We start from the raw sequence: 18,016 nt of genomic DNA on the forward strand, positions 1-18,016 counted from the left end.
AACCTATAGCAACAGGAGCATTGTGAATGGCAATTTTTGTATTTGTTACATGTACCTGCCACATTTCTTCTTTCAGCTCTGTGTTCGGAATCAGTATGATTTACCGCCAGCAGCATGGCCGGCGTTCTAATCCCGACAGCTGCAGCCCGGTAGGAGTGAAGATCCCGATCGTTCATTCTGGTTGAGTATAGCTAACCGAATTCCCAACCGTAACCCTCCTTTAGGGGTGCCTAACCCTAACCTCCCCCCCAAGCGCCTAAGCCCCGCCTTCCTACAGCCTAACCCTAAGTCTCCCCGGGGGGTGCCTAACCTTATAACATCCGCCCGGGGGATGCCTAACCCTAACCCCCCCTTCCCCTAGCCTAACCCTAACCCTCCCGGGGGGGTGCCCAACACTAAGTCTCCCCCGGGAGCCCCTAACCTAACTGCCCCCCGCGCGGCTGTCCACGCCCGGCACCTGGCTTACCTTCGATCGGTATGCCGGGTGTCAGACTCCTGGCGTAGGTCTAATGACAGGCATCGAGATTTTGACGCCTGTCATTAGTACCTTACCGGGATTAGACAGTTGGGAAGCCGGCGGTCGGGATTTCGTCCGTCGGCTTCCCGACTGCTTCCCCTGTGTTCTAGTACACAAAATAACCTCCATTACTGAAGCATTCACTTGAGCAGCAGGCAGGCATTACAAAAAGCATAGCTACCACTCACCCAGTTCTCACGTTATTACTATTGTGCAATCATCGCTCTCAGGGTGAACCCAAACCATGTATTAATATTTAGACCCGTGTCAGGATTTATACAGCGGGATTCCGGTGGACGGCTTCCCGTCCGTCGGTATATTGACTGTATCCCGATGGGTTATAGAGCAAGTAAAGCTTCAATTTCAAATTAATATTTCAAAAGCCGTATAGTAAGATAGATCATATACATTCGATAACTGGTACGCTTACACTTAAGTAGACAGGTCTATGGCTATTCCTAACTCCTTTGCAAAAGTCCAGACCTGGGCTTCCTGTCCACTGAGATTGTGTGAGCTGGCAAGCTGGGTAACTCATGCATATATAGTACCAGACAGGCCTGGCGAACCTTACAGCGGCTGGGCCAGTACTGACTAGAAGTTGAGCATTGCTCAGCTGCCCTTGTGAAATTTTAAACTAAAGTGACAGAAGATTAAATTTTTTTTTTTTGCTATTGCTGTGATAAGCAGCAATAGAAAATATTCTCTCTCATTATACTCATTAAAAAAACCCATTGGGCGGTATCCAATTAGCCCTGAACATTGTCCGGGTGCTACTGGATCCTCCGGGGCTCGCCAATTAGCCGCAAAGTGCGGCCTACATCGGCACTTAATCTGGCCCTTTTTGGGGGGACCCGTGTCCCGAGAAATGATCCACAAAAAGTGACGTGGTTTCACCACTATGATGGCCAAAACACATAGGTCTGTGAACTTATCATGGACCCTGTGTGTTTTCGCCTGAAAAATCTAATTTGCTTGGATGAACTAGGATAAAAAAAAAGGCAAAAAACGGGGATTATCCGCAAAAAATCCTTGTTTTTGTCCCCCGAAAATATATTGGGGATAATTGAATATCCTAGTCTGGATGTACTTTCCCCATAGCACAAAGTGAGAAGCTGGTCACTGAGAACCTATATGTTAGTGTGAATCATGCATGTGCCTTTCACCTAACAAACATTACTACTGATCCTCTCAATGCTACATTTGGGGAACTGATTTCCTTCAGGTAGGTGTCCAAAATAATTCCAATCTATATGATAAGCGAGAAAGCGTGTCTGTCTGTCCGATTGTTTGTCCTTTATGCACGTCCAGAGTTCTGGACCTAGCTCCACCAAATTTGGCATGGTGGTGTAGTTTGACCAGGATTAGGTTTTTGCCTAGGATTGTACTTCGTCAGAGCCACACACTGTCAACTCACTTCCCTATGTCCCTCCAGCAGCCTCTCGCCTCCCCATGTGTGCCATCAGCAGCCAGCAGGTGTGGATTTGGGCCCGGCTCGCCAGCTAATTACAGCTGGCGCAGCGGCAGACATGGACAGCCGGCGCAATTTGAATCTGATGCCGGTCACAAGCTAATCGGAGCTCGCGGACCAGCAGCCAACTGGAGTCACCACTGCTGATTAGCTGCCGGTTTGCAAGCTCCGATTGCCTCGTGACTGGCGGTGCTGCCTCTCCATGACTGCCTGCAGTGCGCCAGCTGTAATCTGGTGGGTTGGCACTAAATCAACACCACTGACACCTGGGCTCCCCTTGGGGGCCCTGATTAGACCGGCCAACCTTATGTGCGCGACTGGGTGCAGGGGGAGCTGTGGGCCACAGAGGCAGCTCAGGCACCATAGCAGCCTTACCCCTTGCACCCACGTTAGTTCCCCCACTGTGTGCATGCTTATTAGCAAACAGTGGGGTCCTTTTCAGGATCAAGGGAATGGGGTTATAGGCGTGGATAATGTAAACAAATAAAAGTTGCAGGTGAACTTCAGTCTTCAACCCGGGCAACGGCCGGGATTCCTAGCTATTAGAGGATACACAGGATTTTTCTGGATTAAACTCGTTGATAACCCAGAGGTAAATGGAAAATATATTATTGAATTTTAGCAAAAGATGGATTTGTCTTAATCTCCAGATCTCAATTTAAGCTTGCGAGCATGGGCCCTCTTGTCTATTTGTCTACCTGTTATTACCCAGTCTTTTTTTATTACTGTTTTGTTCCCAATTGTCTAGCACAGAGGTTCCCAAACTCTCTCAGTTTGAGGCACCCTTAAGGTCTCCATAATTTTTTCAAAGCACCCCTAAGACAAAATAATTGCCAAGCAGTCCCATATTTCAAGTAGTTGGGTCAAAATAACGTAATAAGTATTTAGGTCAGGACAGAAATACCTATATTTATTAAGTTGTTTGCAAAAATAATACACATAATGCCCTTCTCCTTGTCTCTCCATTTAGAAACACAGAATTTGACGGCAGATAAGAACCACCTGGCCCATCTAGTCTGCCCATCTCCGTCTCCATGTCTCTTGTCCCTCTCCATTTACCAGTCTCCATGTCTCTTGTCCCTCTCCATGTCTCTCATTGCAGTCCTATCCACATCTCTCAATTTGCCCCTTTCCATGTCTTTCCCTTTGCGCTTCATGTCTCTCATTGCAGCCCTCTTTGTCTTTCCATTTGCCCTTCTGTCTCCCTCATTGCTGCCCCTCCCCATGTCTCTCCCTTTGCCCCTCTCCATGTCTCTTATTGCTGCCCACTCCACGTCTCTATGTTTGCCCCCCTCCATGTCGTTCCCTTTGGATACAAGTATTTCTTAATAAATAAAAGTAAAATACTTGTCTCCAGGTTGCTAGGTAAACCCTGAAATCCTGTCCCGGTTAATTATACATGTGACCAGGAACTGCGGTGATAACCCAACTACGCAAATTTAACTTTTGTGGGTTTCATTATCTTAACCAATGTCTTCAGCCATTTTAGCCTACATCAAAAATGTGTTTTCCATCATATGTGTGTCATGAAATATGTGTGTCATCATATGTGTGTCATTAAAAGTGTGTAAAGCCAAGCATAGTTCTGGAAGGGTAAGAAATCAGCCTGTATCCCTGATGGAGTAGATGTGTATGGTTACTATGTAAGGAAGGACAACCGATACTCGTGTCGCATAAACCCAGCATGAGAAATATGGCAGGACATGCAGACTTAGCAATAAAACATATGATAATTGACATGCCACATCTGTAAATGTGATCCAGATTTTATTTTACAGCTTTATTAAAACCTTATAATATAGCTAATAGCGCACTATGCTATGGAGACACATCCTAGAAACACATTTGTAATTTACAGTCTTGTGACAGGCCCAAGCTGTTGAAAAATTAAAGCGACTTTCAAGAAAGTCTCCGAGTGATAAAAGACGACTATTAACGCTATCAAAACTGTATACCTCCTGAATCAAACCTGACATTTCATTTTAATACATTTTGCTACAAAAGCCTACTGTTTGTATGGTTAGTCTGTGAAATGAAATCCTAAGGAGGCATTTTTCACTCTCCAAATCATATATCACCGATGGTTTTTATGGTTGCCATATTTATTTTCTTCAAAAGTTGATCCCTTGGCATCTATTAAGCTGGAATGAGTCTTTCTCTGGGTCAGTAAGTCAGACCTGGTCATCTCCATTAACTGTATTAATTTACACTATGTCACCTTAATGACATCTTGTCACAACTACCCTTTCAAACAACAACAAATTACATCCAGAAAGTAATATAACAATTTTGAGTGGCTTTGGGCCAGATTAACGCTGAACAGCAGATTCCTTAGACTTCATGTGCTATAAGGGAGCTTAGGAGGGGGCAGGAGTAGGAAAAGAAGTCACAACTGGCCCAGCTAAGGTCGTTTCCGGGTGACTTGCTTCCTCTGAAAGGTCATTTGTCCAGCAATTATTTCTCTACCACATTCTTTTCATTACCAATAAGGAGAAATGAGAATCAAATCTTCAGCGTTTAATTTTTTTTTTACCATCAATTTATTGGTGATGTTTTTTTCCCTGACCAGCATTTATCATGTTTCAGATCACTTCTAATATTTTGTGGTTGGTACAAATGTAATAATCAGCATAGATCAAGTAAGTGATTATGTAAGTGCATGGGGGGGAGAAACAAAAAGTAGCTGAAAGCTCGGATAATGAACCCCGCAGCATCAGAGGTTAAACAGCATGAAACTCTGTGATTGCCAATAGGGTTTGCATCTCTTAGGCCGGTATTCACATAGGACGACTGACTTGCCTTTAAAAACGCAAGTTTAAAGCGCCAGTAAAAGTGCACGCCAAATACAAAAGGTGTTTGACATGCAGTTAACTAGCATTATTAACTGCATTCAGAGGGTCATTAGTCCCATTTACTTGTGTTGTAAGAGCGTTAAAAACACCAGTAAAATGATTCTAACTTAACTCCAGAGAATTGGAGGCCATAAAGCTATTTATTGCTAGTACATATATAATGTAATTTGCACATAAATAATAATTTGGCTAAAGCAGAGTGATGCAGCGTATCATGTGTGAATCCTCACTGTACATGTCCAGAACAAAGGGCCTGATTCAGAGCCGCTCATAAGCGGCCGCTCGTTCGCTCCGAGCGATGTTTGCCCAACTGCGCATGCGTACGGATCGTTATACGCATGCGCGAACCAGTCAGTGCAGTCGAAATTCATGTACTCACAAAATAGCGAATGCCTGATAATTTGAGTGACATGAGGAGGCGTATGTGGGTGGTAACGGGGGAAGGTACTTGAAAACGGGGAGTGGAGATCCGAACGCAGGCATGCTTAAAGGTCAAAACGGGCGTTTTAAGGGTGTGCATAATTAATACAGCAGCGTCATTGACCACGTCACTGGGTTATTTTATAGCCAGAACTGCTCGCAAAATTGTGGTAGCAAAAACCAACCACAAGAATAGCGAGCAGTTCATACCCTGGTCGATGTACTCGATTAATCTAATAAATAGCGGACATGACGTAGGATGCGAGCGGCCAGGGGGCGTATTTCTCCAAAAAACGACCGCAAGTTTTGTTCGCTCGTTCAGACCTAGAGACGTGAACAGACCGCAAAGAGCGAACGGTTCATTTGAATAGCCACCCCTATTTTCTGGACGAGCGAGCGCTAATTGCATCCGGCTCTGAATCAGGCCCAATGTGCGGACCACTACTGGAACATATACACTATGCACAGTTTGATTTCATTAACACTCCATTCCACCCCCTCTAGGACACAACCGTATCACCTGCAGGCTCTACTACATTACTTACAGGTCAGTGTCACTGAAGTCTTACAAATCTCAAGAAACCCGCAGAAATATTAACACTATTATTTTTCAACAACTTTCCACCTCTCTGCAACAGCTACTCTGACCAATTTCTACATCCACTTCTCCTGAGACTGCTTTATCACATCTTAACCAAACTCTGGAGCCCTGGATGAGGTGGCTCCAGCTGTGCTTCACACTCCACGTAGACTTAGATGTCAACCGTGGCCAGGAGCACAGAGAGGGAGGGGGGTACTAATTACCTGGGCCTCACTTGATGGAGTGGCCCGGGTCCACCACCGCCCCCTCTTCCTCCATCTACCTGTCAGCAGCCTGTGCCCCCCCCTCCATCGCAGCTCTGCAAATAATTTTGTAATTTTTTTTCTAAGGGGGGCATGGCCATGCCTCCCGCAACTAGGCAATGCCCCTGAAAGTACTGTGGCCCGGACCAGCTCTCTACGGGTCTGACTCTGGCATTCCAAAGTAAGAAGACACCTACAAAAATGCTCATGTAAAGTAGAACATCAGTGCTGTAAATCTCAAACTCCAAGTGACTTCCTCACATATAAAACTATCTACCAGCCCTATCGTGCAGTTCTGGACACGTTTTATTTATTTATTAACAGTTTCTTATATAGCGCAGCATATTCCGTTGCGTTTTACACTTGACACGTTCAAACTATTCCCAATTTCTCATCTCTGCTCAAACTTCTAACCCCAAGCGCCAATTTTAAATCACTTCTTCCCCTCCCACCAGCTACTATAAGTGCTTCCTATTTCAAGGACAAGATTGATAAATTCCGAATGAAATATGTTCTTCCTCAGCCAGCGACCTGCTCAATTTCTTCCCTGAACCCTCTGGCACCTTCTCTTCATTTCATCCCACATATGAAGATGAAGCATCTACTCTCTTCTCTTCTTCCTACGCTACAACCCCTCCTCTTGATCCTATACCCTCACAAATCAGCAGAGCTCTGTCTCCTGTGCTCATCCCAACCATAACTAATATATGTAATCCCTCTCTCTCTACTGGTATCTTTCCATCAGTGTTCAAGCACGCAGTGATTACTCCTATTCTGGAAAACACTAAATAAAAACAATTCTGACCATAACACTCTCTCAAATTACCATCCCACCTCCTAGCTTCCATGCCCCTCCAAGCTATTTAAAAGGCTTGCCTTCACCTGCCTCACATGCACAACTTATTGGACCGTCTTCAGTCAGGCTGTCGGTGCCAACACTCCGCAGAGTGCACTGACTAAGGTAGTGAATGATCTGATTACTGCGAAGTCTAAAAGCCATTACCCACATCTTATTCTTCTGGCACTCTCTGCTGCATCTTCTCATACACACACTAAAATCCCTAGGTCTTCAGGACACAGCTCTATCCTGGTTCTCATCCTACTTATCTAATTGCTCTTTCAGTGTTCGCTACCTCTATCAGTTGGAGTACCGCAAGGCTCAGTCCTAGGTCCTCTGCTTTTCTCTGCCTGTACCACGTCTCTTTGCAAACTTATCAGCTCGTTTGGATTTCAGTATCATCTGTAAGCGGAAGAGATACTCAAATCTACCTATCCTCCCCAGATTTGTCACCAACTGTACAGCGCCACGTTCCTGAATGTCTTTCTGCCATATTATCTTAGATGTCACCTTGCCATCTCAAACTTAATCTTTATAAAACCAAATTATTAATATTTCCTATGGCCAATAGTATTTACCAACCTGATATTTCTACCACTATTGATAACTCGACAAACATCCTTACCCCACAAGCTCGCTGCCTAGGTGTCATCCTTGACTCTGAACTGTCCTTGTTCCCCACATTCAATCTGCTTCCAAATCATGTTACAACCATCTAAAATAATATATCCAGACTATGCCCATATCTTACATAAGACACTGCAAAAACTCTCATTTATGCAATCATTATCTCCCACATTGATTACTGCAATTGTCTTCTTAGTGGTCTTCCCCAAAACAGACTCTAATCACTACATTCCATTTTGAATGCAGCTGCGACACTAATCTTCCTCGCTAAACATTCATCGTCTAGTGCTCTGCTCTGTCAGTCCCTCCATTAGTTAACTGTATTCTAAGAAATTCAATATAAAATACTTTTGCTTACACACAAGGCTATTAAACCAAACTACACCAACATACATCTCCGCTCTGCACAAAATCTGCATCTCTCATCCATACTCATTACCTGCTCCCATTTACGGTTAACATGACGTTTTTCGGGCTGCACCCACTCCGTGGAATGTCCTTCCATGCACAAAAAGATTTTCCTCTCATCTCCAAACCTTCAAGCGTTCCCTGAAAACTCACCTCTTTAGGCTGGTGTATTCCAGAACCGCCCACATAACCTCCATGAGCTATCCTACACAATTACATCGCCACTATACAGTCCATACATAACTTCACATATTTTCTATTTTTTTTCACTTTCTAACTGTGCAAAAGCCAGGCCAACATTGCTGTGTGACTGGATCATACAGCCCACCAAGAACCTCTACAATCTGGCTGTAATATGTACCACATATCCTTGTGTATAAATGCCTATCTCCCTTGTAGGCTTGTGAGCAGGGCCCTCTTACCTCTTTTTCTGTCTGTTACTACCCAGTCTTGTTTTATTAGTGTTGGTTTCCAATTGTAAAGTGCAATATAATATGCTGCCACTATATGAGTAACTGTTAATAAATAACATACAGATTTGTGCGGTTAATACTCCTACTAGTGCACTGGATGGGTGGGAAAAGGGAGTTCTATCATAAGTACAGAAAGTACAGCTTCTTGCAGAGGCAGTTTAATAGAGGAGGGGGCCCATGCGCAGTCTCTGAGCGGGCCCCCTTCTCTCGCGCGGTGCATTTGTGTGTAGGTACTGTGCCAGAGTCTACTGTGCATGCACAGTCGTTGCGCCCTCCCTTTTACATCACAGCAGCCCAGTGTACGCTGCTGTGTGTTGGGCTGCGTTGGGAGACTGCTTGCGGTTTCTATGCCTGTGGGGGGGGAGCGATCACACTGATCGCGTCCCCCTCATGGCTTTGTGCCAGGCTGGGGGGCTCACAGAGCCCCTTCCTCTGGGACCGGCTCTCAGTGTCCCTGGTTGTGAGTGGACTCTGGCACTATGCGAGAGTCTACTTTGTACGCGCAGTTTTCTGGGAATATGGCCTGTGCCGTGCTCCCAGTGACTTTTTTTTTTTCACTGTGCTTGCGCAAATCTCTGGAAAAATGGTGGCTGCGGAACTCAGGGGAGGCAAGTATAATAATTGGGTGCAGCAGAAGAACCTAGCTCTGCCCTGTACATATATGTACATATTGGTCTCCTTATGCACTGGATAGTGTATTATTATACAGTATTAGTAGTTAACCCTATTGATGGTCTATAGCAGTGCACCCCTAACAATGCATGTTTTCCAGATCTCCTAGTTGGTGCACAGGGGTATTTATTAATAGCTGATACATGTTAAACGATCCACAGGTGGTGCTGAATATTTAATTTGATACTGAGAAGAACATACAGCACTAGTAAAATTCTATTATATTACTATTTCAATTGCGGTCATGGTGTGGGCTGATGAGAGGGGTTTCCGGGCAACCAGAAACCACCCCTGCGTTTGCCTATGAGGTGTAGTGTGTGTGCTGTGGGCTCCCTGGACCCACAAGGCTTTGTGCACCGCACACTATGCACCCATTATAAACACGTCACTGGTTTCATACAATCCAGAACATATACAGGATCAGGAAAAAAGTCACATATACTCCCTGGAAAGACTGATTGTTTGTGGGTGATCATTGGCACGTACAAATAGCTGATGATGACGATGATTATTTGGGCATAGATTATGCTGCTGTGAGCAAGTTTTTTTTGTAGCTGTATAGAGACATTTTTGCATATACTTTTAAAAAAAAACGAAAACTTTATTCCCATTTTACTTCTACATCAGCCCCAGACTGTGCAGTGTGATAACGTGAAATACAACCAATTTCTATTTTTAGAAATTTGATTGTGTGGATTTATTTAATAAAAGAAAAATGTAAATATCAATGTGAATGTATAATGCTCTCATTAAATCCCCTTGCGGCCATATATTTATTATAGGATCACTAAACTTAGAACACTAGTTGGCTTATATAACAATACTACTACTAATTAGATTACCAGAAGGGAAGATATTTGAGATAAGTATATTATTGTGGTGGAAGAATTTTTCCTATGCACGCCGGCTTTCCTGTTGTAAATCCATTACAGTGCACTGAAGCCAGCCTCATTCAGCAGAAAATGACTGATGAATAAATTAATAATGTGAGGTCACTAGCAGCAAATATAACAACAACGTAAATCATTCCAAATTCAAGTCAAGGTTTGGAAACCTTCACTTATTTAGTTGTGAATGCAATTACCACATTTTCTTTATAGACAAACCACTGCTGCAGTCCCTGAATAGATGTTTGGGGTTCTGGACACTTGATATATTAAAAATATTTAAGTGTTCACACATTTGATCATCATGTATTTGGATAGGAAAGTGAAAAGTTTGTATATACACCATACCAGATCACTTTCATACATATAATAAAATATACAGACAAATGATGGGAAATAAGCTTACTTTTAATCATCACGGTTGGAGAAAAATATGAACGTGCATGGCTTACAAAAGGGACAATAACTGTGATTCTCTATCAGGTTCATAGTGCTTGTGTTTGCTGGATTAATCTAAAGTGCGTTGTTGCATAATATCCCCAGGCAAGTGAGTAAAAGCTGGGGCTGAAGAGAAATAGCCCACGTTTTAAATAGATCTTGTCATTAATGCTTTATTAATTGCCCCAGGCAATGCACAGCTCAGTGCAGGGTGAGCCACTGCAATATGACACTTTAAGGTCAAATCCAATTCCTGCTGTGTTTTATGGAGTAGACCAAATATTGAGTTAACAGCAGGAAAGCAGAATTTATTCGTTGTGTTTTGTTTTTTGCCTCACTCACACAAATATGCCATCTAAATTACAGCAGAGACTTTAATAGAAGAGGAAAACCTTTAGCACTCCACATCAAACCAACATCAATTGTTTAAACAGCTACAGTCATTTCAGCAGGATTTCTACACTGGCCTCAGTATAATTCATTATACAGATGTTCATCTTCCTAACTAGTCACTTTATGGGGTTAAAAAAAAGCCACATTACATACAGTACTGGCAACAACATTGTAACAAATTAACAACATGGCGCTTCAAATATTTATTTTATAGTCCTGTAGACGGTGTGTAACATCTATTCATCCATATTTATCTTTATCTCTCCCTCTCTATATCCATCCAAGCCCTGAAAACGCCCCAGCTCATTTGGGCTTTGATGTATGTTCATTTATATATGGAGTATTATTCCAAATCCATATACTCACCTCCTTCTATGAATACATATAGACATTACAAATAACCCATGAATAAGAGATAACTTATTCTGCAGAAAATGTTCTAATGCTCAGTTTGTAAATGTTGCCTTTAATGCATGATCTACAGCAACTTAGACAATCCCTGCGGGTTTTTAGAAGTTTAGCCCATAGCAACCAATCAGATTCTACTTATCATTTATCTAGAACCTTCTAGAGATAATAGCTTGAATCTGATTGGTTGCTATGGGCAACATCTCCACTTCTACAAACCAGCACTTTAGTAAATATACCCCCTTGTGTCTTCATTCTAATTGCTTATTTAACAGCCTTATGTTTGCTCAGAATTGAATCTACAGTACTAGGCATGCAGAGTGAGATTAAGTTACAGCACCTTATTTAAAATAAGATATTGGCATTATAAGGCATACATTGTAAATATAATCTCATTGTATGGCTGATGTATGCTATTTTATCCTTCACCTTTACATCGGATGTGTCTCTTTGGCTGTTTCTCCATGATCTCGCCACAGCGGAGAAAGTTCGGTCTGGATGATCAAACTTGCTCTCATTGACATTGAGGAAAAATGTAGTGAAGGGTTCCTATGAAACAAATGAACAGAATATTATAACGAGATGCTAATAATGCAGCACTGTATAGAAAGGAGGACAATACTAAACATAATACTCGGAAGTAGTGCCAGTTACCCACTAACCACTGGAGAACGAATGTATACCTCTGCTCTTACAAGTTACCAGATCACCATAAATGGCAGAGTCAGTGATATTCAGAAGAAAACAATTAATTCATTTGGAAAACTTGCTTCTTAGATAAATGAGAAATTGTTATGATGAGTATTGGCTGACACCACAAACACACAGGAACATACATACATACTGTACTTACATACATACATACTGTACTTACATACATAGATACATACATACTGTACATACATAGAGATACATACATACTGTACATACATAGATACATACTGAACTTACATACATAGATACATACTGTACTTACATACATACATACTGTACTTACATACATAGATACATACATACTGCACATACATAGATACACACTGTACTTACATAGATACATACTGTACATACATATATACATACTGTACTTACATACATAGATACATACATACTGTACTTACATACATACTGTACTTACATAAATACATACTGGACATACATAGATACATACTGTACATAGATACATACTGTACTTACATACATACTGTACTTACATACATAGATACATACATACTGTACTTACATAAATACATACTGTACATACATAGATACATACTGTACTTACACACATAGATACATACAGTACTTACATACATACATACTGTACATACACACAAAGATACATACATACTGTAGCGCAGAATGTTTTACACACTTTCTCATGTAGTACAAAGGGCTGGATAGTCATTCTGGCTCAATCTTACCAAGCAAAGCTACAAACACACAAATTATTTTATAGCTGTTGTATTGTTCCGCAGCATGACTTTATCCCCAGCTGGGGGTAGATTATACCAGCACGCTACCCGAATGATCTGCTTACATCGCTTTGAAATAAATCATATTTACTTAAACATGCACAGTAGGCAATATGCAAGTGATAACTTACAGTAGAGTTGCATACACATGCAATGAAATAATGAGAGGTGGGAAGTTGGTAATCGAACATATAATATATATATTAATATATATATAAATATATATATATATATATGGAAAACAAAAAGGTGAGAACAAGCACCTATATAGTGTAGTATTATGTGAAGTATGCAGCACACTCTAATTAGAAAAATGGCATGCGTACCGTAATCACCCAGAACAACAGGTATTTGTATGAGAGTCTTTTTTCAGGTTTCACCACGTTATTCCTCTTATACACCCAAATGGTAGCCGATTATACACTCCAAATATGGGGAGTGCTGCCGCTCACTGGAAGGAGAGGAAGCAAGCCACCGGGACTGCAAACAGCGTGTCCCAGGCGGCAGCAGAGCAGGGGAGCCGGCCGGACATTGAAGCAGAGGTCGCCGGTAACCACCTGCCCGCTGCCCCATGGACCACCGGCGCTGCCGGACCTGTGTTTTCTCTCTCCTTAAATCCCATATTTGGAGTGTATAATCGGCTACCATTTTGGTGTATAAGAGGAATAACGTGGTGAAACCTGAAAAAAGACTCTCATACAAATACCTGTTGTTCTGGGTCATTACGGTACGCATGCCATTTTTCTAATTAGAGTGTGCTGCATACTTCACATAATACTACACTATATAGGTGCTTGTTCTCACCTTTTTGTTTTCCATAATCGTCTGGGATCATACAACAACTGATTCTTCTGGAGAACATACAGCTGCCACCGCAAAAACGGGAATATAGTGGATAATAAATATTGATGTAAAATAACTGCATTTATACAGAGATATATATAGGATTGAGCGCTGTTTCAGTACCTCGCTGTATTAAAATATATATATATATATATATATATATATAAATTTATATATATAAATTTATATATATATATATATACACACACACACACACACACGCACACACGCACACACGCACACACGCACACACACGTCCCGACTCACTGACCCCTGGTCCTAGAAACATGAAATTCAGGGAGTATATACCTTCCATGATGTAAGCACCCACTAAGAGGGTAAGAAGGGTTTTTTCAAAATTCGACCCATAAGGGGATGTAGGGCTAAAATGTTTCCTCTCCCTGTGCAATACCTGACTGATTAACTGGCTGCGGCACAGTCCAATATTCAAAGGATGCCACACCAACTGTCACCCCAAATGCTGTGAAACATCACTGGCAGTTGGTGTGGCTCCTCTATTTGAATATCGGACTGTGCTGAAGCCCCACCTCTGGAGCCACCACTAACTCTATGATCCTGACGTGTCTTATGAGGCAGACAGCACTGCAAAGGGGAAAAATGTGTTTCCACGGATTCCTCAATAGCTCTTAGACCACAAGTGAGGGAGGTTAATGTCTTAGTACAGGTGTGAGGAAAGGAATGTATGATTACATCGGTGAGGTAGGGAAATGTGTTACAACAACAGTGAAAGGGAAACGTGTTACTACACAGGTGAGGGAGGGGAATGTATTACTGTGGGGTGAGGGAAGGGAATGCGTTACTGTGGGGTGAGGGAAGGGAATGCGTTACTGTGGGGTGAGGGAGTGGAATCTGTTACTACAGGGTGAGCAGAGGTAATGAGTTACTACAGAGGAGAGGGAGGGGAATAAGTTAGTACAGGGGTGAGTGCGAGTAATATGTTACTATAAGTGTGAGGGAGCAAACAAGCAGCAGCACTCAAAGTCTTTCAAAAGGACAAAATGTATTACAGAATCAATAGGGAAAATGTATTATAGAATCCTAATAAAGCCGATGTTTCGGAGCCGACGCACCGCTTTATCACCTTCATAAACAAGTGTGTGGGCCTCGAAACATCAGATTCACTGTGCTTCTGTAATACAGAAGTTGCCAAACACAGTCCTCAAGGCTCCCCAATGGTTCAGGTTTTGAGATATCCATGGTTGAGCACAGGTGGTTAATTAAGTCACCTGTGCTAATCCTTGGATATCTCGAAAACCTGAACTGTTGGGGAGCCTTAAGGACCGCGTTTGGGTACCCCTACTAATACATTTTGTCCTTTTGAAAGACTGAGTGCAGCTGCTTGTTTGCTCCAGTTAATTTACTGATTTCTCCCAGAGGGCACCGGAGTATTCTATCGGGATACTGGAGTACCGGGCTGACTACAATCTATATAGATACACGTTGTCATATTAACAGCCAATGGCAAGTTGCAGGAGTTTGTAACACATTAATGTAAATTAGTATGGAAAACCATGTCTTTAAGCAATGTATGCATGAATCGTAAGTAAATAGACCGGGTCACCTCAAAAAGTAACAACCGATTTAAAAAACAAACAAAAAATAAAAACAGCTTTACTTTAATAATGAAGCATTTTCCTGTGTGTCTGCTGGCTAAGGCCATCCTGAGATGGTGTCAGCAATGACAATGACTGCACCACCGTTATCCATAGGCTTTGTATCGCAGAATGTCCCGGGTGACTGTTATTACTCAGTGGTGCCCCCAGAAATTATTTTTTGGAGTATGTTATATAAGGCAGCCGGAGGAGGTGGGGTGTGCGTGAACATTGGGGGGGATGGGGGTTTGCTTGGACTGGGTGTGTACCAAACCCTGTCACAGCAGCCCATTGTGCCCCTCCACTCCCTTACCGCCATCTCACTTACTGTTTGGCGGGCACCGGGCAGAAGAGGAGGAGGCTGTGAGGCTGCTATGCTTGTCCCCAGTGCAGGGAGGCTGGGGTCGAGGTGGAAGCCAGCATCCTTCTTATGGTGAGGTCGGCTCTGAGTGGTTAGGTACAGTACACTGTGTTTCGTCCAATAAATCACGCTGCGCTGCGCATCTTTCAGCCACAGTGCTGGGCGGCAGGGATATTCTGACAGAAGGACTGCCCGAAAAATATAGCGTGGGGAGAACACTGTTACTTGCGACAGCGAGCCTTGTCTTCACCTGCAGGATTTATTTGATGAGTAGGCAAAAGCCCTATATACTGGCTTTATAGAAATGATGTTTCATCTTGGAGAGATTGTCAAAAAGGATGCAACGGAAAATAAGCAATAAATGATCAACTGGAGTTTTAGGCCTTTTCACCTTTGATATATAGACCCCTAATACTCTGTAGATTAGACAATACTTGTATACCTATCATACAGAAAGCTAGAATTGATGGCCGCTCCAGTTTATCACTTATTACTTATTTTCCAATGATCCTTTTTGACAATCTCTCCAAGGAGAAACATCATTTTAATAAAGCCAGAATTTCCAAACACCATACTAAACACATACTTGTAACATCGTGCAGCGTAGCAGCAAATTACATGCCATCACTTCATTCATTCTAAAATCTTTTCACATATAATTTTACAGAGGAAATTCTGTGTACACTCCACAGAGCTAATTTATTTGTATTTTTAGCCTGTCAGTGAAGCCCATTCTGGTGTAAAACATGAAGTGATGGGTATTAAAGTTACCAGGCTACCGCTGCCCTCATACATTACATGGTGAGGCAGCACTGCCATGGAAATTCATTTTGCTCTGTATCAACCAGCAAAATAACCAACCAGCCAACACAAAAATAGCCTGTAGTCTGAGGAGAGATTTCAGGAGCCCCTCTGAAAGAATACCAGTTAGATTTTAGTCTGTGTTGGTTAAATACATTTTTTTTTTAATTGCTTTGTAGATGCCTATAAACCTCATGTACCTTGGATATATAAGGGGCTATACAAGAAACAGCAGGAAAAACAAAAATATACAATTTGTAATGACCCAGCTAAAAAGGACCGCCGATTTACACCAACATCTAATCTGAACCTGGATGTCGTCCGAGACAGAGAGTAATGCAGTTAGTGATTTAAAAAGAACAAATTATTTTGCCCAAGAACAACTGGATTTTTCAAGTACAGCCCATACTTACCTACTCTCTCGAATCGTCCAGGAGGCTCTCGAATCTTGGGTGACAGTCCCGGGTGACCAGAAGAGTGGGCAAGTCTCCTGGAGTATACGGTCCGGCCAGCCAAAGACACGATTTGCTCTGAATCGGGTCATTGTGGCCCGCCTTCACTTCACAATGCTGGTAATCGCAGCATTGTACAGAGGGGACGAGGCCACGTTGACACGATTGCATCATCACAATCCGACCTAGCTGCTCCCTCCAGGAAGGGGCAGCTTAAAGGTCTGCAACTATGGTATAGTCCCATGGGCATAAGCATGCATATTATCAGTCCCGGCAACAGAGGGGGCACTAAGGGGACAGATGTACCAGGCCCCAAGCTTCCGAGGGGCCCGGCACACTTTGCCTCCCCTGCAATCAATGCCCAATCATCGGCTGATCAGGTTGAGGATTCATATCAAGTGCCGCAGTAGAGGCTGCATCTCCCTGCAGCACCTGCTACTGGAAGTCCAGAACCCACCAGGCAAGCAAGAAGACTGTCGGGAAGTAGAAGGGGGCTCATGGAGGGAAGAGTCTATGGCTGGCGGTGAGGAACGCTCAACGCAAAGGCAATAAGGGAAATGAATGGTGAATTCAGGTGGCTACACAGCAGTAGCTGTCTGTGTGTTCCCCTCCACACAGCCCACCCTCCACAACAGACATGTGCAGTGCAGGAACAGATAGGTAAATGAGGCAAGAGCTCTGTGACAACGTCTGATAGGTCACAGAGCAGCCATTGAGGGGGTGGGCACCTATATTGCATATCTATATTGCATCCCTAGGTAAACAGAGCAGCCTAGCTGTATAATGGGAGAGCAGACTGCAAAGCATAGATTTAAATATAGGTAAGGGAAACTAATATGTAAATAAATGTTGATTACTTGCTGCATATGTAATTTGTGAGTCTAATTATGATCATGACTGAGCTATATGCAAGCCACTCTTTAGAGTCAGAAGTAAGTTTGTTTTGGAAATATCTCTTTGTAGTATAAGTAAGACCAGAACCAATGTATGCAGGTGCGGTATGACTAATATTGTGAATTGCGACAAGGTGTTGCATATATTGTGAGTGGGGGCACAGTGTAGCACATATTGTGAATTGGGGGCACTGTGTGGCATATATTATGAATTGGAGGCACAGTGCGGCATATAATGTGTTTTGGGGGCACAGTGCGGCATATGTGTTTTGGGGGCACAGTGCGGCATATGTGTTTTGGGGGCACAGTGCGGCATATGTGTTTTGGGGGCACAGTG

The 18,016-nt window shown here is 42.8% G+C and overlaps 1 protein-coding gene across 11 annotated transcripts in view; it reads right to left on the reverse strand.

Moving 5' to 3' along the window:
- NBEA (neurobeachin) overlaps positions 1 to 18,016 on the reverse strand; it is a 634,796-nt gene that overhangs the window by 58,187 nt on the left and 558,593 nt on the right. For all 11 annotated transcript variants that reach the window (XM_088460223.1, XM_088460224.1, XM_088460216.1 and 8 more), the window contains one exon: positions 11,674 to 11,793. In XM_088460223.1, the coding sequence (XP_088316349.1) occupies positions 11,674 to 11,793 (120 nt within the window). The remainder of the gene's footprint in view (positions 1 to 11,673; positions 11,794 to 18,016) is intronic.

This window comes from Taudactylus pleione, unplaced genomic scaffold (assembly GCF_031769625.1).
Source record: "Taudactylus pleione unplaced genomic scaffold, aTauple2 ptg000043l, whole genome shotgun sequence".
NCBI classification, from domain to species: Eukaryota; Metazoa; Chordata; class Amphibia; order Anura; family Myobatrachidae; genus Taudactylus; species Taudactylus pleione.